The sequence below is a fragment of the Spea bombifrons genome, chromosome 1, assembly GCF_027358695.1.
Source record: "Spea bombifrons isolate aSpeBom1 chromosome 1, aSpeBom1.2.pri, whole genome shotgun sequence".
Classification (NCBI taxonomy): Eukaryota; Metazoa; Chordata; class Amphibia; order Anura; family Pelobatidae; genus Spea; species Spea bombifrons.
Window position 1 is genome coordinate 44,415,993 of NC_071087.1, and position 22,730 is coordinate 44,438,722.

Here is a 22,730-nt window from a genome sequence, read left to right on the forward strand (position 1 = left end):
TGAATTGTAGCATTTTCAGTGCAACACATGGGTTACGGGACTGGGATCAAGGGTCCCCTTTTCCTCAATTCCATCCCTGGTCTGTTCTGTAGGCATTGATGATTTTTCATATGTTATTTATCTACCTACCCATAAACCACTAGGCTCCTGCTTTTATACCATTTAGCAAAACTTGCTGAAGCCAATTCTAAATCTCAGTTTATTTCAACTGATTTTAGAGCCATTTTTGTTTCTTCTCTCTGTTCCACAAAGCTATATCTGCCAATCACAAGACTGTCTTGTTTGGCTAGGGCAATAGAATATCCTGGCTTTGAAGTATCATCTTCTGCGCCAAATTGCACTCGCCTGTAGTAATGGGTAAAACACCATCTGCCCTCCGTAATCCACCCAAAGCTTGAATTTAACATGAATTTCAAGTGATGAAATAACAATCATTTTTATTGCCGCAAGTAATACCAGAACGTTTTGTCGTATTGTCATATTTTTTTTTTTTTTATTGTAATTAAGGTACTTTGCTCATATTGGGCTTCCTAAGCGCTGTCAAAACATTAGGTTAGAGTGGCTAAAGACTGGAGGATTTCATCTTAAAATTACGCTTTTGCAAGTTTCACACTTGCCTTTATGGTACATGCAGCATTTTTCTTTTAAAAGGACAGTTTTGTGTCCCTGAAACAACCCACTATCGAAGTATGCACATTGAAGCATCCTGTGAATACATGCCTTCTTCCAAAATGAAAACAAAACAAACAATAAAGCACATATCACGCTTAGAAGCTGCAGTCCTGCTGCAGCAGCTGCTCTCCTGCTCCATGGTCCAAAATTTCTTGCTGCTGATTAGCTTCTTGAAGTGAAATGAATGGCAAGACTTTCCACACAAACAGGGTGGTCCAAACCGCCGTCCACAGTGTTCCCCGAGCCATCGCAAACACATCTCCTGCAAGACATTTAGCTGGGGATATGGAAGGCAGAATCTTCAAAATTGCCCTGTGCATTTACAAAACAAACACTGAAATTTGCCGCTATCATATGCGTTAAAGTGTAAAATACAGATAAAGTATAAAAAAAATGTTTCTATGTTCTACTGTGCTATGTGGGACCAGTCACTGTGCTGCTACATCACATTTTAAATGGATGCCTCATCCTAGGATATGTTATAGCTTTACAGATAATTGTACAGTTGTAAACGATTACTAATGTTTAAAGCTCATGTGCATACCTGCAAAAAGAGTTTTTGGGCAGAGAGGGAAAGTTTAGCCATGCCCATGGGGCACCCCATATTTGGCTAGCTGCCCCCCCCCCTACAATAATTTCAGGAGCCACAGGAGAAGGACCGCTCCGGGAAGCCAACCCCGAGAAACCTCCTTGTGTGCATATGTGCAGTGTGCTAAAGCAATACAGGAAGAGTATAGGAAGTAAGTTACAACTTCCTACTTTGATTGATAGTAGGATTCTAATCATCGGAAGCCAAGACAAACATGGATGAAATGCACTGGATGTGATCTAGACACAGAACGTTCTTATTATTGTTCTTATCTAATGAAGTTATTTCACATATATGCTTTATGCTTTTAGAATTTTTGTAAAATGGAGAGATGGCAAATAAGAAGGAGCACATTTTGTCATGTCATCACTGTTTCATTTCTGTAATGCCCCTTATTTAAGTTTTAAAATGATTGTTGACTGCCCTGACCACCTCTTCTACTTGGGTGTGGTATGCGAACCTAGAAGTGTATATATAAGCATATATATAAGCATAAGTATATATAAGCAGGGCTAGTCCTAGTTCACCTTTAAAGGGTCAGGGAGTGGAAAGAACCGAACGCACCGCAATAACCCCAGGGAAACAGAGCTTCTCCCCAAGACTAGGGGTGGCCTATTAATGCCTATACAATGCAATATCCGTTGCTTCATTCCCGTGCTTTCATCCACAGGTTTGTTTTCACTTTCATCTATATATCTGGTGTGATTTAGGCTTTAGTAAAATTAAATGTGTAATACCTCAGAATAATGCAGTGCATTAATGTACCGTTATGTCACAATTATCCCAGTATGTTATTTGCTCATAAGATTACACGACTACCAGGGATATATTAAATAACTAGGGTCTTAAGAAATAGTTGCCTCCAGTCATTAAATAAAAAAAAAGTAGTTCCAAATTATATATATATATATATATATATATATATATGTTTTAATAAAATAGCCTTTTTTAAAATAAAATAGCCATTAGAAGAGACACATTTACTGAAGATCGCTGTTGGAATTGGAATTTATTCATGCTGAAGTCTGCCCTGACAAGTTCCCTGTGTTTTTGTCAAGTAGTTGTGGGCTTTGCATGCCTGAACATAAAGCATGCCTGCTGGCCCCCATTAGTCGTTCTGCTCCACTCACTCCCCCCTACCGTCATTTAAACCATCTTGACCCTAGTTTTATCCCTCGCTCATTAACCTTGCAGTGTTTGATCATCTTCCCACTCATACCGTACACTCATCTGACAATCTGTCTCCTTATCTCTTCTTCGTACCCAGCTCTGAGGCACAGCCATTCAGTAGAATGCTTCACTAAGGATCGGCTACCCATCTGTTGTTTTCATTTGTGTGATTTAGTTTTTATTGTGAAACCAAATGAATTGCAAACATTTGCAACTGCGAACGCAGGATATTAGTCACCCTTTATGCAGGTATGAAAAGAACATAGGGGAAAAAAGAAAATAAGTAGCTTTAAGGGTATACACAGAAGATCACATCATAAAAAGAGAAGCAGCTTAGAAGTAGAACAGGGGCCAGTTTCAGGGGGGTCTGAATGAATGAGTTTAGTTGGTAACTAGTTGAGGTCTTACAGACTTCATAGCTATATATATATTTGTATTAGGGTGACCACATCAGCCATGTTTTAAGGGAACACACTATTTTCATACATTGCACATGTAAAAGTGCTACACTGCCGTGTGTGGGGTGTATAAACTAAATGGGATGGAATCAGGTACTCGGTTATAAACCTCACACACTGCGGGCTGCACATTACCTGCATTGTCAGCATGTCAGGAATGTGTGAAAATGATGTGTCCTGGGAAATATGGCCGACATCACCCTAAAATGCTGTGCTGTCCAATACCGCTAGCAGGTCTACTGGGTTTTTAGTGGACCTAAGCAAACATTGGGGGGGGGGTCAATAGTACACTTCATATACATAATAACCACACTTGAGATAAAGTATATAACAGTTTGGTATACTATCATCATAAGAAGAAATCTGTCTCACTTCTGTCATATCATCTGTTCATATGGTATATGCACCACTCAACATACATGCCGTGATGATGATAAAGACATGATGTAATATCATGTGGCTGCCTATTATAGGAAAATTGTCAAGCCCGGTCGTGGAGTGTCCTATTAGAACAGTGAAATATCAAAGCACGTGCATTTGTTTTGTGTATAGGCATTCAAGGCTAGGCAGCCAGTGCTTGTCAATGGAGTATTGAGTCTGAGGGGTGAGGGTTTGTTTTTTGGGTTCAACCAAGGACTTCTGATTCAATGGGAGAGGAAGGAATGATCAACTGGAATGGTGCCTACTATTTTTATCTAGCAACCGAAATAAAGACATGTAAGCACCGGGGGAAACTCAAGGTAGAGCAGCAGGGCTATCAGGGCAAAGGAACACATCTGCCAATGATGCTATGGTATAAAATAATATAACAAAGATGAACCATAAAAAAATGGAATTAAATAGTCCGTCCCATTTTATCTATGGGATCTGTCATCCTTCTTTTTTCTTCATTCATTTATTTATTGAATGCTTAAGAACTAAGCATAAAACTATGGTGTACATAAAATGAGCATTTTATGTACCATTGTTCATCTGTCTGAAGTGCTATATTTTACATTGCAGAAAAGGGCAAGCAATTGCAAAATCAATTGTGGATGGAGATTAAATCAATACACATGCCCGTGGGCTGTTTCGGTATATGGAAACACTTTCATTTGTTTCACAGCAAGTCATGAATGCTTTCTAATGTACAAATAATTACTTTTTTTTTTCAATACAGATATTGTGAGGTGTTGTGATAGAGGCTCATTTCACTGCTTGGTACACTAGCAAAAGATTAAACAGTTACCATGCTTTTGGAGAGTCGTCTTGTTTTACATGGTCTTGAATAGGTAAAAGACATACTCAAATGTTTCAGTGCCAGACATGATGCACCTTATGGTGCTATTCTTAAATTAAATGTCATTTTTTATCCCCCCAAAATACTGCTTTGTCTTTTAAAGCATGGCTGTCATCACAATAATGAATACACAGCACCATGTATAGGGTGTAATTGCTACTCTATAGGGCTGATTTGATAGTATATGTACATTTGAAAATGTATCCTATATTTAAGTATTCACGAGCTGGTTTAATGGTAGGCAGCCAGTGACTATGGTCGAATACTTTAGTAGTATTCATTACAAAGATAATAAGTTGTGTCAATAAACAGCCTAGTCAAGATAAGAACCATTTCGTCAACCTAGTCTTACCATTTGAAAATGACGCAACATTGGAATGCAAAGACTAGTGTTGGGGCTGATGGGTCATGTAATGAGAAATCCCACTTTTTTATTGTATACTTGGTTACTGACCGTTTGATCTAGCCGTTTCTGGGGGTTTATCCATAAAACCATTGTGCACAAGATCTCTGAGATAATGAGCTCCAGATTTAAGACTCCATTTGATTGCATTTTCCTTCTTCCAACAAATGATAAAAAGCTGTGTTTTACTTTGAATTGCAGGTCAGATCTACCAGAGGTCAAACGAGGGCTCCCTTTTAAGTAGACGTGCTTGTAACATTTATAAATTATTCAGTCTGACGGCATGCAGTATTTAAAAATGATATCATAATGCTTTTGGCAAGCCTTACTAAACATTTTCTGCAGTGTGGTCAAGTGACTGGTTTAAAAAATAATTGTCCTAAAATATGATTCATTTGCACTTTGAAACCACTATATGACACATATTTTCTATGTGCTACATTTCAGTTGTGTGTCCCTTTTTTTACATGCATGGAATAGACGTACGGCTATCCTGAATCTAAAACGAGACCAAGGAAGTGTTAATGATTTTACAGCAGGGAAAAGATGGGGTTGAGTAGTGCTCAATTACCATTACGTTTTGTGTTGAGGGATAATAGGGCATTTATTTGTATGGGTTTAAATGATACATTATGCACGTGTTTTTGGTCCCTCCTCTGTCTCTGGAACCACATGCAAGTAGGATGTGATTACACTACACAAGACCTTAAATTGCCTGCGGATACCAAAATAATCACATGCTTGTCACTGTCTTAGCAGAGATTCAATAAGCAAATTTTGGGTTGTTGAACAGATTGCCTTACAAAATTATGCTGTGATAAATTGATTTTGTAAAAGCTTATCTGGCAGTGCCATCTGGAATGGTGGTGTAACAAAACTTTTTTTCAGAGCTTTAAATCTGTACTCTGGAAATATCCGTGGGTGTGGAATAAACATGAAAAACTCGAACTCGCAGGTGACATCATCGGGACCTGCTTGTGGGCGCCCTAAATTGGAAACTATCGACTGACCACGTATTAAGTTGGATCTAAAAATGTTCTGTGGTTTGTGTTAAAAGGCATAAAAGCACGCTTGCTATATTGATTTGTAGTCCATTAAACTTTTAACTGCACGCTTTAAAACGTTTTCTTTTTCCTTAAATGAAAATCACTTAATTACTTTTTTGTTTTTAGAACTGTGTTGCACAAAACCTGATAGTGTTTGCAATGAAAAATGTGTATCATCTTTACTGTATTTTTTAATACAATATATATATATAAAAAAAATAATAATAATAAAAAAAAAGATATATATATATATATATATATATATATATATATATATAAAATCCATCTCAGATGGCAACAATAGCAGCAGCATCCCTCAGAGTAATGGAAGCATTCTGTAGCTTTTTCTCTTTTCACTCAGACAATTATCTGTGCTTATTTGCACAAAGCCTCCTACACGCCACACATAATGATGGCAAGCTACTTTAGTTGGCGCAGAACAGTTTTTGATAGGATTTCCTTATACCTTAGTTACAGTGTCTATTGATTACACATTAGTTTTACTCTGTAGTCGCACGGAACATTTCCCTTGGGTTGGCCACTGTTTCTTTTGAACGTTGCCACACTTCACTAATCCTTCAACAGAATTTCAAGCTGCTTCTGTAAACCGTTTCTTTAATTATTTTAGTTTCTATTTTCTATCTGTGAGAAGGAATTGTATAACTTTAGATCCGCAAGGTTTTTAAATCATTTTCCAATATTATTATTACTATCTTTTCTTTAGTGCCAATAATTTACACAGCACTTGTTACATTACATATGTTTGAAGGGTTTGATATAACTAGAATTGACAGACAAATATATTATGGACCCTGCTTACAATCGATATGGAATGTTCAAAGGAATAGTGGTTTCCATATAAATTAATATTTTACTGTAATTGTGAATGTAATCACTTTATAATATTAGTGGTACTTGTATTTTTTAACACGTAACACCCTTCCCTGCACAAAGGGAACTCCTGTACCAATATCTCTTTTGCATGTTCCACATCAAAAAAATACCTACACAAGAAAAAAAAAGTTACAGTGTATAATTTACCGTTGACTTTGTTATGGACGTCTTGATTAGTTTCAAATTTCTAAATTAATGCATCTGCATATTTGTGGTTCTGAATTCTATACTTTTTTATTTTTAGGGTACATGTACAATGCTCAGTGTCTTTTTTTTGTAATTATTATTTTTTTATATGTATTTATACTTGTAAAGCCCAACTTGATTGATGGGTAACGTGCAGTGCCAGACTGGCAATTACAAGGTGGCCCTGGCAACTTTAAGGCCGGCGGCAATCTGATGTCGTAAGTGCGGGCAACAGCCGGGTATGCGTAGCCACATGTTATGTTTTTAGGCTTTTTTAAAGCTGGATCGGTGGATTAGGTGAGCGAGTGTGTGATGCTGTTGGTCTTTGACCTACCAGGCCTGGTTTACTAGATGGTCAGTCTGTGCCTGGTAGTAGGTAATATAGGATTGTATATTTCTTTCAAGTACTGTATCTTTACTGCAGAGGTGAATAAATTAACATATTGTGTAAATGAATGTATAGGAAGTTACTTAAATGGTATTTGCTAATGGAAGGCTGTTATAAATTATGTATGAAGCAGTGAAAACAAATTTAGAAGCAAGAGAGAATTTTCTCCAGTAAGAACAATTTCTGTTATTATAGTAATTAAATATCCATTATGATCCGTCCCCTGTAATATGTATAATATATTTGCAGAAGGGAATCAATGGGCTATATCTAAATATTCACGAGATGATATTCAGCGCCAGATTATTGAGTATTATTGAGAAAGACCTTTGTATAAATTCTCCAATATTATTAAAATGATTGATCAATGCACAGGTTTTATCTTCTGATCAATACATATGCTGGGCTGCTACCTCACACAATATATAATATAATATATTTTTTAGTACGCCACATTAATTTTACAAGCAGTTGATCCCTATGTGTTAAAATTTCATTTTATACCTTGAACATTTTGTAGAGTCAGGTTCTTTTTACGCTGCTCGCCTAAGTAAATCTGTTGGCAGACTTTGTGGAACAGTAATGCAAGTGAAATGTCCATTTAGTTTTAATTGGATCTGAAAGCTGGTTGTTGGTGGCAGTAGTGGTTTTCTAAGACAAAGAAGCCTGTCCTGCCATTTGTAGTTCCTTGGGCCCCAGTTCCCAGCCTGTAACATCTCTGAGGAGGAAAAATAAAAGTCTCTGACGTTTCCATGCATTTTGTTTTAACCTCTGCCCATTTCAATGTTTTCCCCTCTGGTTTAACAGAGAGGCATGTGACTAGTGAAAGTATCTGTATTGGATTGCAGACAAAAAACAACTGGAAAATAACTGAACCTCATGGGAGGTCTATTCCCTGCAAGCGCTATCCCTGGTTACCACATTAACAAAGCAAATACATTGAGCTGTGCACAAACAAACACAACACTCCATGTACTTATCATTGTTGAAGTCTCATGGTGTTTCGGAATCGACATTGTCCAATTTCAGACTGTCAAGGATGTCTATTGTGTGTTACTGGGTGACCTGGGATAGCGGAACAAAGAATTCAAGGTTGAAAATTAAATCACGTGATTTGCTGGCTCGGTCTGTCTGCCTCTTTTCTGAGTAAAATCCCAGGAACCGCTGGCATGCCAGGTCTCCGTATCATGTGTCTTCACTTCTTCATGTGTCTGACAACTGCTGTGGACGCTGCAAGCATATGTGTGCATTTTTGCCCTAGTAGTTGAACTGAGGTCTCAAACTCAACCATGTCCAATCAATGCCCATGTCCAATTAAGGATAGGGACTTTCATTTAATCATATTAGTATCTGTCCTGTAAAATTATATATACTATAGGTCACTGTTTAGTTAAAATGCTGTTCTACTTGAGGAATTGAGCTCCCTTGTATGTTAAATAAACTATACTAGCTCTGATTTTCATTCTTCCTTTTGAAGATTCAGTCACATGACAACATTACAGCCTCTTCGGTTTCTTTAACAACAAATTGAGGTGACTAATTTCAAGCTATGAATGAGCTTTAATAAATAATTATCTTAGTTGGGAGTTTTCTGCATTCCACAGTACTTGTTTTTTGTGAACTAATCTAATCTGGACACCTCTGCTCGACTAATTTCTTACCTTTGCTATTTACCTGATTCTCCATTTTTCCATTCCTTCCACTGGCTTCCCATACTGTCCAGAATAAAGTTCTTACCCTTACAAATTGAGCCCTTAAAATACTTCATTCTATCACTTTCCCCTGCACATTCTAGCTTTAATGGCTCACAAAAAAAAAAAACATATTTAAAGAAGATGTTAATACCCACGACCTACGAAAGAAACCATCGATCACCCCACTTTTGAGATCTCCAGGCCGCTTCTCAACACAATCTTAAAAATGAAATCATCCTCATCTTCTGTCTTATTCCCCTCAACCTACTAATAGACTGCAAGTTTACTATGGCAAGGTCCTCCTCTCCTCTTATAGCAGTATTTCTTAACACATATTCAAGTGTTAATAATAGATATTGTCAGTTTTATGGTTTTTAAAAAAAAATGTATTCCCCCCTGTTGTAATTGTACTACAAAACAGCAGAATGGTTTAAAAAATAATTGTCCTAAAATATGATTCATTTGCACTTTGAAACCACTATATGACACATAGTAGGAATATTTTTTCATAATGCTACATTTAAGTATAAGTGGAACAACCTTTAAATGTTCAGCTTTAGGGAATCCCTTTGATATCTGAAACAAGGACTCCAAATATGACCTTTTTTGAGGTGTATTTCCATGCTGAAGCTCACATCAGACACATCAGTCTGGCATTATGAAACTAGCATTCTCGTTTAAGATTCACTCTCATCATGAAATCTGCCTTATACCCAAAATCAGGAAATAGCTCTGAAATAATCTAATGTCATAGAACTGTGCGGTAATAAAAAAAGCAATAATAGAATGTGCTAGCACAGCAAGGCACAGCAGAATTCCCCAGCATTGTTTTATTGCATTATAGAAATCTCCCACTGTACACTTGTCATTTTGATAGATTTTTGGACTTTAGCATTTGCTGTAGTTTTTTTATTTATTTTTTTGCTCACATTTTTGTAGTATTATGTAGACTTTAGAATTTTAACCTATTCACTTTCAGTGTTTGACCTCCATAGTCATAGACATGTTTTTATCAATATATGTCTAATTAGCTTTTGTATTTATATTAATGGCGGGGATTTTCAAATGGCCTTTTATGACCGTCAATGATTTTGTGGATTCCGGATGCTTTTCAAGGCTGTATATCTATAGAAAGCGATTTCTGGAAATCAATTTATATGAAGCGTCTAGTAGAATACTTTATTTACGCCATATTATTTATATTTTCTTCTTATTCTGTACCCATTAATGTGACATTTAGGGCAATAGTACACTGTGAAACATACTAATCAGGAACCAAACATTCTGTGCTCCTAGAAAGAAGGACGAAGAACCTGGTTGCCTCAAATACGACACTGTTTGACACTAGAGCTTGTGCTGTGAATGTGATGGGCCTTAGTATATAAGCTGTGTTTTTTAGTAGTGTCAATTGGTTATAATGTAAGCGTCATTAAATAGATTTAAAAGTGTAGCATATGGGAACAGACAGGTATACTTTAAGAGTGATGCTTAGGAAGTATGATTTTGTAATTTTAATTAGTACAGTGATGAGAGCACATTTAAATTATTTGTCGATGCTGAATGCTGCTCACTTAATCGAGGTTACTTCAGTTATACGAGTAATGGTTTCCTGGGCTGACCCCTTTTTATGTTACCCTTATCTTATCATATGAAAATAATTATATTACTTAATTTAAGTACAGAACTGATTTTGTCTGAAAGTACCTATTGGGAAATAATAAGGCAATGCAATTACATTTTTTTTTAAATTAGGAATTTGAATATGTTAATTTACTTTTGTTAGCGAAATTAGTATTTTTCAATTTCTTTACTTAAAGGAAATGCATCGACAAAACACAACCAGAAAGCCGTAAAAAATTCAATTTACATGAACACCAAATTGGTTGTTTATAGTGATGAGGCCGCTTCGATTGCTATGAACCAGAATTGCTCTTTGTACATATGTCCCAAATGGGCTCCTGGACCCAGGCATCACTTTTTATCATTATGAGGATATCTGTATGTGTATCTCTGGAAAATCTCTTTTGGCTCAGGCATTTAAATAAACCCTGCAATATGCTGCCTTGTTACAAATGGCATTAAGTGTTACAAGAGCGATATTCAACCTTCTTTTCCTGATCTTAAGAATGCTTTCATTCACGTACTTTACTTATTCCACTTCATGACCTTTCATTCAAACATTCCCCTGTCACTGCCCATCTGCCTCTGATTACAAAAAAAGGAAATCTGCAAGTAAGCCAGTAATCTGGTACTTGGACATGTTTTCCCCGAGCTTCTTCTTTTAAATTATGCAGCTCCAGAAACTTAAGTTGACACAGTCTTGAAATGCATTCACTTTTTGCGACTTCGGGCTTGCCATCTTTTCATAAAGATAAATAACAGAAATCCAGGCTTAGCTCTGTTTTCTGTAAATGCTTGTAATTACGAAATAAAAGGTTTTTGTGCTCCTCAAGTAAGTTTTAACCAGGCAGGTAATTTAATGTGTGTTTCTACACATTCTTCATATAGCGATATCACAAGTAAGAGGGTGTACTATAGAACTAAAAGGGACCTTTTCATTTAAAGTCCCCTATAGAATGGGCCTTTTACTTAAATGGACGCTCCATCAAACATATGTACTATAATCATATGGACAGGTCCATTTAAGTTTGATTATGTCTCCCTTGCAAGTGCATGGGTAGGCTGCAAAATTCCCAATACATAACATACGTGTATTGAACTCTCAAGCTTTCAGGGGTTTCACCACAATCTCGAAGGGTAAGATTCTCAGGGTCACACAGTATGGAACTGAGCCCTTCCTATCCTACACTGCTGTGTCCATATGGTTGATATCCGTGCTTGAATGCAAGTCACTCAAGTGCCTCAAGTGGTGGCAAGTCAAGGTTTCCATGGGAGCCATGGAGTATTCGAGCAATTTGGTTAATGCATTTGGCAAGTAACTACATAGAATCTCCACAATGGGCCGTTAAATGGTTAATACATCAAGAGTGTCAGGGTATGCTCCCTTAGAAAGGGAAATACCTCCAGTCAGCTCCACCGCTGGCTCAGTGAACATCTCAGGGAGTCTAGGAAGACCCCCCATTTGGGTACGCAAAAAAAGAAGTGGGCTTCCATGCCATTAATTGGCTGCTTCAAACATGTAAAAATGTAATTGCTTCAAATGCTACACTATACACTGAAATGATGTTTATAGCTTTAATAAATATCGCCACACCTCTATTTTAAGAGGTGTAATACTATGTAATTATGTTATACATCGTCACCTTGAAGACTCAAATGTTGCAATGTATTGACTTGAAGGAAAATAATCTTGTTTCACATTTTTTACTGTAAACTAAACTCCTGCTTACCTTTGTAACTCACTTTATCAGATGTACCTTTGGAACTAGAGATAAGCTTAAAGAGCGCCAATGAAATTGTAATACTACATAGAACCATCTGTTTTATTATTATTTTTTTAAGATTAACCAAGCTTTGTGCTCCTTATTTTCAATGTGTTATTTATTTACCTATAAGAAAATTGATATGGGAAGAGAAGAACTTGCAGATGCAGTTTAAACTATGTTGCGCTTGATTAAAGTCTCGTGCAGCTTCACCAACAAAAAATACATATTAAAGTACTTTGTTAAGTACTTGACTTTAGGGGAAGCTGCATGACACCACTCAATGTTGGTGACACTGATTAGCAACTTAAACAGTGCTTTCTACACATGGGGGTTTTGATAGACCCCCTGGAACTCTTGTTGAGCCAGTCTGACTGGAGGGGAGTATATTACGTGCATGCAGCGCGAGATGTGTGTGGCTGGACAATGTTTATGGAGAAGTTGGTCGTTCACTTCCTGGCAGTCCACCATGGACTGCTTCAAACTAAATATAAGGGCCAAGCCAGTGAGAAGTGGTCCCTCCAAAAAAACAAACATATCAGCAGCCCGCCACGTGTTTCGCCTACGACTCAGTGACTCTAGCCATCAGAGACATTTTCAGGGGGGCCACTCCTCACTAAATTAGCCCTCGTATTTTGTTTTATGTCTTCTTTGTATCTGAGCGATTTTTTTGTTTGTTTGTTTCTTTCATTGCAGTTTAAGGAAAGTTATTGAAAGTTGCATCCTACTCGTCATCACATTCTCATAGTCTTACTGTGCAGGGTGTATTATACATCTATCAATCCTCATATAGTTGTATGGATTTTTTATAAATAAAGATACAAATAGTCCAATATAGTCCAATATGTTAACCTTTTTTGTTGGGATTTCTCTTTTTTCAGTTCGACTTCATGACAGTATATCAGAAGAGGGATTCCATTACTTAGTCTTCGACTTGTAAGTATACAACATTGTTGCCGTATCGTATACAAGTTGATTTTGCTACCCTAATACTAACTGGATACATCTGTTTAAGGAACATCACTGCCAAGTCGAACGTAAAGTTTAGGGTTACTTATTTTTCAATGTTATTTTCAGCTGAAAATGGACACAGAAGAAAGTATGGTCTTGTTGATGTTGACTATATTGGATTGAGAACATCCAAACACACTGCTGAATTCGATTACTTTACTTATGCATAAAGTAGCCCGGACATGGTGTTGATGCTGTTTAAAAATGAAAAAGAGCATATTTAATTATAAACTCCCCAGGAAAATAACAAAAATCACTCTAACTCTAAAAATGGTTATTTTACACACCTAAATAGTATTTTATTGATGAGCCTCTGGTCATTTAGTGATACAAGCAAGGGTGATTTTTCTCCTTGGCTTACTAGGGTGCAATGTATTAAGACCATTTTCTCCCCTTTGTGGAGACTTTGTGCCTATGGGCAGACGGGGTGGAAATTTATCCTGAGTATAAGCCCTTAAAACTAAGAATGCAGTTATATTTTTAGCACATTGATGAACATGAATTGCTTTTTTGCAGCTGAAGCCTTCTGTAACTAGATGTGTCTATTTTCTTCTTAGTAGTCCTTCCATATGAAATACCAATTTATTTTAATTTATTACTGAGACATATGTACTGTATGCCCCCCCACACCTGTTGATATTGGCTCAGGCTGATGGTGTCGTTTCTTTCTTTATTTTTATATTAATGCTTCCAATTTAGTGCCTTTATGTTGCTAAAAATATATAGACATTTGCTACGACGAAACATTTAAAATCTGTGCTGGAAAAATTAGACACAATCAGGTTCGTTCAGTATAGGACCTTCTGAGAAGGAGTCACTGTAATGAACTGTCCTTTCTGACATAATTAACGAAGTGTGCTTGTTCAAACTCATTTACAATAATGTGTACTGTGATGTATCCATCTAATGAGTGAGAAATTATATATATATAGATTTATTGTATTCATTGCATATGAGCAAGCAGTGCTTGCTTATTTTAATGATAATGCAACAATAGTGCCATTACACCCCCACACAACTGTTCCTGACTTAATCGTTGCTTTTAGCAGCTATGGGAATTAACCATGTCATAGTGAGGTATCTTCTGCTGGTATCCTACATTAAGATAAGGGGACCTTCTACCAGAAGCCAGTGACTGCGGGGGTATTACTGTCATCACTGATTGTTTTCTACTGCCTATGGATTCACCCATCTTATTTGCAAGCAAAAGTGTCCCATTGTCACATATACTGATGCAGATGTGAATAGATAGCGCTTTATAACTAATAGCCAAGATGCATATGGCCGGTTTTTGGTAAGCAAGTTATCAGGAATATGTCGTAGGGATATCTACTGCCCAAAGCATCTTGAAATTTATGCTTTTTTTTACTTGTATTATTTGGTATGTAATGTTTCCTTGATTTATTAACGCATTTTAACCTATACATCATAAGTAAAATCCACTTACAAGGTTGCATGAGAAGCTAATTGTTCATAAAAAGGAGAGGGATTCATGGAGCTGAAATAGTCAACTTTACTGCAGACTATGACTTTAGGAGATACACCCCTAATTCTAACACAATTGAAGCTCAGAACAGGTAAAATCTAAGATCTGCAGCATACTCCCAAGTTTCCCTTTTTAGTGAGACAGTCGTACCTGAGAACTCTACGGGCTTAACCTGGAGTCTTCAGATGAAATTCTGCTTCTCCAAATCACCTTCCCCTTTCTCCGGGCATGTGCCCACTCTCTGCCTATTTACCTATTCTACTCCTAGCTAATTTAAGGGTATCCAGGACTTCCCAACTCTGTCCCTTGTGCAGATTGTCCTGCCCTTCTTGCAGCTAGCCCTACCCTTGCACAAAGCATCTCCTACAGAAGAGTTGGCTTCAGCTGACCTTTCCTAGGAAGTTACCAGGTATGAAGACTGCTCCTGTTTCCTTATATCTCTTCCACCGAGTATCTAGGGAAATGTGCATGAGTGGATCACAGTGTTCTACAGCCCTAAATGTCACAGCAATGTGTATAGAAACAGCAAGAAATGTGTTTAGAAATGATATAATCACATTTCATTGTTCTTATTCTAAATGCCCTACTCAATTTCATAAATATCTGTAGATCTCAAAGTCACATAAAATGGATGGATAAAGCCACACAGCTAACTACAGCCACTAAAACAATTGTCTCTGTCCTGACATTTCAAATACTGGGAGGTATGATGCAGCCAGTTACAAAGGCAAAAAGTTGGTGCAAAACATTTTTTGTGTGTGATTTCCTCCTTATATTACTTCAGACAGTAGAGCTCATTATTTAATCAAAATGTTGTTTGCTGGCAGACTGTAACTTTGCCTCGGGCACGTAGCTGGTTTTGTCTGTTCTTACATCCGTTCCAAGAGAATCCATTGTTTTATTATTTTTTTTATTTACTTCTAATGTTTTCTCTTTCTGTTTGTTTATTGGTGAATATTTTGAAGTATACAACTCTGATTTAAAGCAGATCTGTCACTTCCCAAACTCTACATCTTTTATTTTTTATATTATATTATACCCATATAACAGCGTTTACCGATTACAACCCTCCTTACGTGTACACCACTAGGAAAGTTGTCTTAACTTTGTTTTTGCAAGATCTGCATGATTATGCGTTCCTATTAAGTGATCTCTCACCTATTGCTAAGTTGCTGGTTGTTGCTGGTTCAGGTTCATTGTTGAGGAAGGGTGAAGTGAAGGGAAATTGCTTAGATAATGCCGACCCTGCTATTGTACTTAAATATCACAGGATCCGTGAGGTTAACATTTAAAAATCTCCAAAGTGATTACACAAGGTATAGGTAATTTCAATTAGTTTGTTAGCTAGGACGGTTAGATTTCCCCTTTAAATGCTCTCCATGCATTCTTTAGAACCTCTATAAATAGTGTTCTCAATACATTTTACTGCATTGTCTGCTGTGCTTTGTCACAGGCCTTTTGAATGTTTAGCGTGGATCTCTAAAATGTCAAGAAGAAAATCATTGAGTAAAGTATCCATTTTCTTCACTAGAAAATGTATATTTTATTACTGTGTAATTGATAAAAAAATACCCAATAATGATTTTTGTTTGTATTTTTTCTTCTCTGAAGTCAAACTATATTGTCTCTACCTTTTGATTAACACTAGTAGCAATTATGAGAAATGAATAGTTCATGTAGGAGTTATGTAATTTAATACATACCATATGCAAAACTAAATCAGTTTTCAGCATACTGAAATGGGCATATAATATTTTAATCTGTATAGGTTTTTATAACTATTTAAAAACTACTTTTTGGTTAAAATTAACTGGTGGACATTGTCTATTTTTTGGCACAATCCCGTGGGGCTTACCCCATTGTCCCGCTTTTACCAGGCAGCTTTGACCGTGGCCTGTAAATTCAATGTACCACCAAATGTAGGTTGGGATATGCTCAAAGCTTAACCTATTTGTTACAGGTTGAGTTATTTACTATAGCTGACTCTTTTTTTAATACTGTTTAACTCCCTCCTTTTATTTGTGGTTGTATCAGTGATTTGCTTTTGATACGAGAATTCCAAAGCTTTTTCAAACCACCATAAATAAATTTCCAATAGCTCTGCCATCTTATAAACCAGACCTTTTTGCAGTGGATCTATAAGCAACCTCATACTTGTGTTAATTAATCTGCTTCATGTCACTTGTATAGGTTCTCTTTTCTATTCCTTCCTCTTGTGATGTTTCCTCAACCCCCCACCATCTAAGTATTGACTATAGTTCATCCCAAACTGATCTACTTTTATGAAAGTATTGTGTTGCATTCAAACTCAAAACTGAATATACATGTTCACAAGCCCCAAACCCTTTTTTAGATGATGAACCAGTGCATACAAGTCCCTTTTGGCGACCCTGAAGCTCTTTTTGCTTAATGCTATATAAAGTGTATGCAAAATAAATGAACTAATATATAAAGAACATCACTTATGTTTTTACTAAAATTGTAATACTGTATTACTGTTATCCCTTATTCATGGTAGGTGACATGCTGGTAAAGTGTGCCACTTGAAGTTCCTTCCTGTGTATGTGGGGAGCTGAAAACCCTAAGGCTGTGTCTGTCCTTGTAATGTTCAACGAACAGCAAATTGGTTTTCTTTTCATGCGTGCCTTGTGTTTAGTGTAACAAGTTGCACATGGCAAAAAAAACAACCAAGCAAGACCAAAAATAGCAAATTAAAATACCGTCCTATATAGGTGTACTCCACAAGGACTCAATCCCAAAAGCACATAAAACAAGAAACAGAAGATATCACCATCCACTGAATAACAAGATATGAACTTAGAACTAGGCATCTTCTTTCAGACTCAGGTGCACAAACATAGCGTAACTCTGTATGATTGTTAACCCCTTAAGGACCGGGCTCATTTTTCGTTTTGTACCCTGTGGGACCGAGGCTGTTTTGACACTTTTGTGGTGCTTGTGTTCACCTGTAATTTTCTCCTCACCCATTTAGTGTACCCACATAAGTTATATATTGTTTTTTTCAGGACAAGATGGGCTTTCTTCAGATACCATTATTTTGATCGTATCATCTTATTTACTATAAAAAAAATAAAAAAAACATGGTGAAAAATTGAAAAAAAACACATTTTATGACTTTTATTTGAAAAATCTTTTACTCACCTAAAAAAGCAAGTAAAAAAACTAGCTAAATAGATTCTACTACTTGTCCTGAGTTTAGAAATACCCAATGTTTTTATGTTTTTTTGCTGTTTTTTGTAAGTTATAGGGCAATAAGTACAAGCAGCGTTTTATGATTTCCAAATCTTTTTTAACAAATCTGCTCAGTCTGCCTCCATCTCCTCTTTGGAACATCTTTGAAGCCGGTTAACTCAATTTAACCCCCTCAAACCATATATTTTTGAAAACTAGACACCCCAGGGTATTCCAAATGCTGTTATTTTAACCCTTTCTATGCACCAATTATACAACTACACTTTGTCAAACTTTGTAATAGTAAATTTTTTATTTTTTTTTCCACACAAATTGTATTTTAGTTATAGATATACAGGTTCTGGTATATGTCACTGTCAAACAACACCCCAATATGTGTTCAGCAACATCTCCTGAGTACAGCGATACCCCACATGCATGGGTTTGTCAGATTGTTTGGCTGGTAAAAAGCTACTTTTGGGGCATGCGTAATTCAGGTGGTCATTTGGTCATTCTGCCTCCATCTCCTCTTTGGAATATCTTTGAAGCGGGTTAACTCAATTTAACCCATTCAAACAATATATTTTTGAAAACTAGACACCCCAGGGTATTCCAAATGCTGTTATTTTAACCCTTTCCATGCACCAATTATAGAACTACACTTTGTCAAACTTTGTAATAGTAATTTTTTTATTTTTTTTTCCACACAAATTGTATTTTAGTTATAGATATACAGGTTCTGGTATATGTCACTGTCAAACAACACCCCAATATGTGTTCAGCAACATCTCCTGAGTACAGCGATACCCCACATGCATGGGTTTGTCAGATTGTTTGGCTGGTAAAAAGCTACTTTTGGGGCATGCGTAATTCAGGTGGTCATTTGGTCATTCTGCCTCCATCTCCTCTTTGGAATATCTTTGAAGCGGGTTAACTCAATTTAACCCATTCAAACAATATATTTTTGAAAACTAGACACCCCAGGGTATTCCAAATGCTGTTATTTTAACCCTTTCCATGCACCAATTATAGAACTACACTTTGTCAAACTTTGTAATAGTAATTTTTTTATTTTTTTTTCACACAAATTGTACTTTAGTTATAGATATACAGGTTCTGGTATATGTAACTGTCAAACAACACCCCAATGTGTGTTCAGGAACATCTCCTGAGTGCAGTGATACCCGACATGCATGGGTTTGTCAGGTTGTTTCAGATTTAAAATGCCACATTTGGGAAGTGCGCTTTTTTTCTCCATTTTGGTCAGTCTGTACCTATGCCCTATCTTTGAGCTAGGCCACTCCAATTTACCCCATCAGCCATTTTTTTATATATTAGACACCCCTTGGGTATTTGAAGTGCTTTTATTTTAACTCTTTGTTGAGATTTTTGAGAAATTTTAGCACTTGCTCAAAATAATAAACTTTATTTTTTAATTTTATTTTATTTTTTTAATACTTTTTTTATATTTTTTTTACACATTTTGCTGGTACTGGATGGTTCATCTAGTGACATCACTGCATAATTATTTTTAAATGTTAGCACATTTTTTTTTATTTTTTTTTTCCATTTTTTATTTTTTTTTGAATATTTTACTAATCACATAGTGATTAGAAAGCTGGGCTCCATTGACTTGCATGGTTGAATGCAGTACCTGTATTCAACCAGCAAGTGGAGCCAGTTCTCTAGAGGGTCTGGAGACCCTCTAGCGAACTTTTTCGTCTCTATTGTTTTATTTCCCGGGCCGCCGCCATCTTGCTTGATGGCGAAGATCACCGGCAGCGGCGGCTGTGACCGCTCTCTGGAGCGGTCACAGCCCACCTAGAGGTAAGTGTTTGGTGTCGCTGGATGCCTCCTGATCGAGGCATTCCAGCGGCACCATTTAAGTTTAGGAGGCGATCGTTGATCGCCTCCTAAACGCTTTTAAAACGGGCGTCCGCCGCCATACAATGTATGGCGGCTGTTGACGCCCCGGGGAGGGGCCAGACATGGCCCCCGATGCCGATCTCGGCCTTGCTGAATGCCTCGACATCGAGGCATTGCAGCAAGGCCGTTTAAGCGAAGAAAGTGATCCTTGATCACTTTCTAAGCTTATTTAATTTTTTGACGGTTCAAAGGTTGCGAAGGGGTTAAAATCCAATTACGATTTATTAGAATAAACTCATATGCATGGAGCTCCAGTTCAATAAACACTTTGGATGCTGGTTACCAGTTACTGGCGATACTCCATGGCAATAGAGGGTCAGCTGCCTCCAGGTTAATGAAGGAGCTCAGAAACAGGAACCACTGAACAAGAAAGTCACAATGTAACAACTTCAAAAGTAGACTAAGCACTGGAGCCAACATCTGCAATAAAATTTCTTAAATAAAATTATTTAGACCATGTGCACCCTATGCATTTTGCCAGTGTACTCTTGACTTCTCTCTGTGGATAAGCAGGTGGCACACTAGCCTTTCTACACAGGTTGCACAATTTAATTGGCTTTGATAAATTTAGTTGACAAGATTTGCGGATCTGAAGGGACTATTTTATAATCTCAATAGTGATGTTTTGGATGTCTATGGTTGTTCAGTGGAACTCACAGCTCATGTGTATATAGCATGATGGAACACCTAGTTACAGACAATGGAAAACAGAATTTGGCAGAAGCAAGTCAACTCTTTCAACACTTTGGGTTTTTCGCATGCCATTCCGTTGACTCAAGCTGGCACAGACTTTTTGATTCCAGCTATCTAAATTATGTGTACTGCACCGTGCGTGCTAAATGTTATTCTTAACTTACTGGTTTAGAAACACTTTCACCCTTTGCTTATTGCTGGAGAAGAGCACAACCAATTAATCGAAACAAGGGATTTCAGGTTTTTGTCAGTTTGCAAGGAATAAGAGAAATGTTTCATTCTAATGACTTTGATCGTATCAGGAATTATGAAGTACAACCATAAAAAAACAGACTTAATAAATGCCAATATGAATCATAAGCTTAATATAACCACAACACAAATCGATATGCTCATCTCTGCATAGCACAAGATTTATTGAAGGCCGGTTTTACCCATTTCCTTTCACTGGATTTATATTAGCCTACCAGGTTTGCGTAAATGTACATGATTTTTAGTGCTTGGCTTCTTCTGATTTCATTTGTTGTAATAGGCAAGGCTAAACAAGCTCTACTGAGTGTGACTATTTCAAAAGCAAAATCCATACCTTAATGGATGATAGAAGCTCCGATCGAAGATTCTTTTGACCCTTGTCAGTGCAACCAAAAGCATTCCTTAAAAAAGTGTGCACAATATAACAATTCACAATAAGCATGTTCTGACTTCAGAATTCTTAAAGTGGGTCTGTTGCTTTCCCAACTTATTTATTTTACAGCTTAGTATACTAAAAGTGTTCTGATGACTTCAAAACATAATTGTTCACATTTCGAGAGGGGGTGCATATATATTTGCAGGTATACACAATTAATGTATGGAAACATAGCGTAGCAGATATAGGTCAACACATTAAAACACAAACCCAGCTTTGCATGTATAGATCAATTGAAATTCACATGTGAACTCAGCACTGAAGGTATAGAATCAGACATAGAAATCCTGTATTTGCAGGTATACAATAAAAATGTATGGAAACATAGCATTGCAGGTATAGATCAACAGAAGCCCAGCATTGTAGGTATAGATCAACTTGAAATTACATGTAAACTCAGCAGTGAGGGTATAGATCAAATAAACACATGGAAATAGCATTGCAGGCATTGATCAACTGAATAAGACATATACCCAAAGACAGAATATGTATGCACATTTTACTAGGTAGCAAGTGTAGCATGTCTGTGGTGACTTCTCGCATAATCTGTCCTGAAGGAGACATTCAACCTTTTAGGAAAGTTGCATTTAAGGAATTTTCTTAATTATGTACTTGTATACTCAAACTACATAAAAGGCACTTTTCTACTTACTGTGCTTCATTTAAAAATACAACATTAGAAGCATCACTCCTAGTAATTCACACTTTCATTCACATAATTCATTCACACAATCATTTATTCTCACTCATTCACACACATAATTTACACATATTCATTAATGCATTCTCACAAATTCACGAATGCCCTCATTCAGACAATTCATCCACACATTACTTCATACTCACTCATTCAGACAATTCATCCACACATTAATTCATTCATTCTCACTCATTCAGACAATTCATCCACACATTAATTATTTCATTGTTTACACAATTCATCCACACATTGATTATTTAATTCTCCCATTCATTCAGACAATTACTCCACACACTAATTACCGTATTTGCTCGTTTATAAGACAAGGTTTTTTCAGAGCAAATGTTCTGAAAAATAACAATTGTCTTATATTCAAGGTCGTCTTCTAATCAGACCTCAATCAGGTCTGACTACAAGACTAAGATCCAGATCCCCCGGATGCGCGCAGGCAACCTCTGCTCTACCCCCTCCCTTCTTGCTTTCTACCCCCCCTCCCTCCCTCCCTTCTCACTATCTACTCACCCTCCCTTCTCACTATCTACCCTCTCTCCCCCCTTTGTAGTTCACTTACCTTCCAGAAGTCCTGCGGTGGGAGCGAATGGTCTCTGTCTCCCTGCTCTGCCGTGGTGCACGCCGCTTCACTGCTGAGCACTGGAACATGACTTATTCCGGCACTCCTCATTACATGCCGATACCGTGACCGATCTAGAGGCCTTGCAGGAGAGACTGAGGGGGGCCGAGTAGTTGCTTAAAAAACTTCATGAGCAACCCCCAGACACTTTCCCCAGCAGCCTGCTGGGCCCCCAGCAGCCTGCTGGGCCCCCAGACCCTCCCGGGCCCTTGCTCCATGCCCGAGTGCCCGATGGGTCAGT

The 22,730-nt window shown here is 37.2% G+C and overlaps 1 protein-coding gene across 10 annotated transcripts in view; it reads left to right on the forward strand.

The window, feature by feature from the left end:
* Positions 1–22,730, forward strand: part of CAMK2D (calcium/calmodulin dependent protein kinase II delta) — an 86,021-nt gene that overhangs the window by 24,130 nt on the left and 39,161 nt on the right. For all 10 annotated transcript variants that reach the window (XM_053461453.1, XM_053461454.1, XM_053461444.1 and 7 more), the window contains exon 4: positions 13,044–13,098. In XM_053461453.1, coding sequence (XP_053317428.1) covers positions 13,044–13,098 — 55 coding nt within the window. The remainder of the gene's footprint in view (positions 1–13,043; positions 13,099–22,730) is intronic.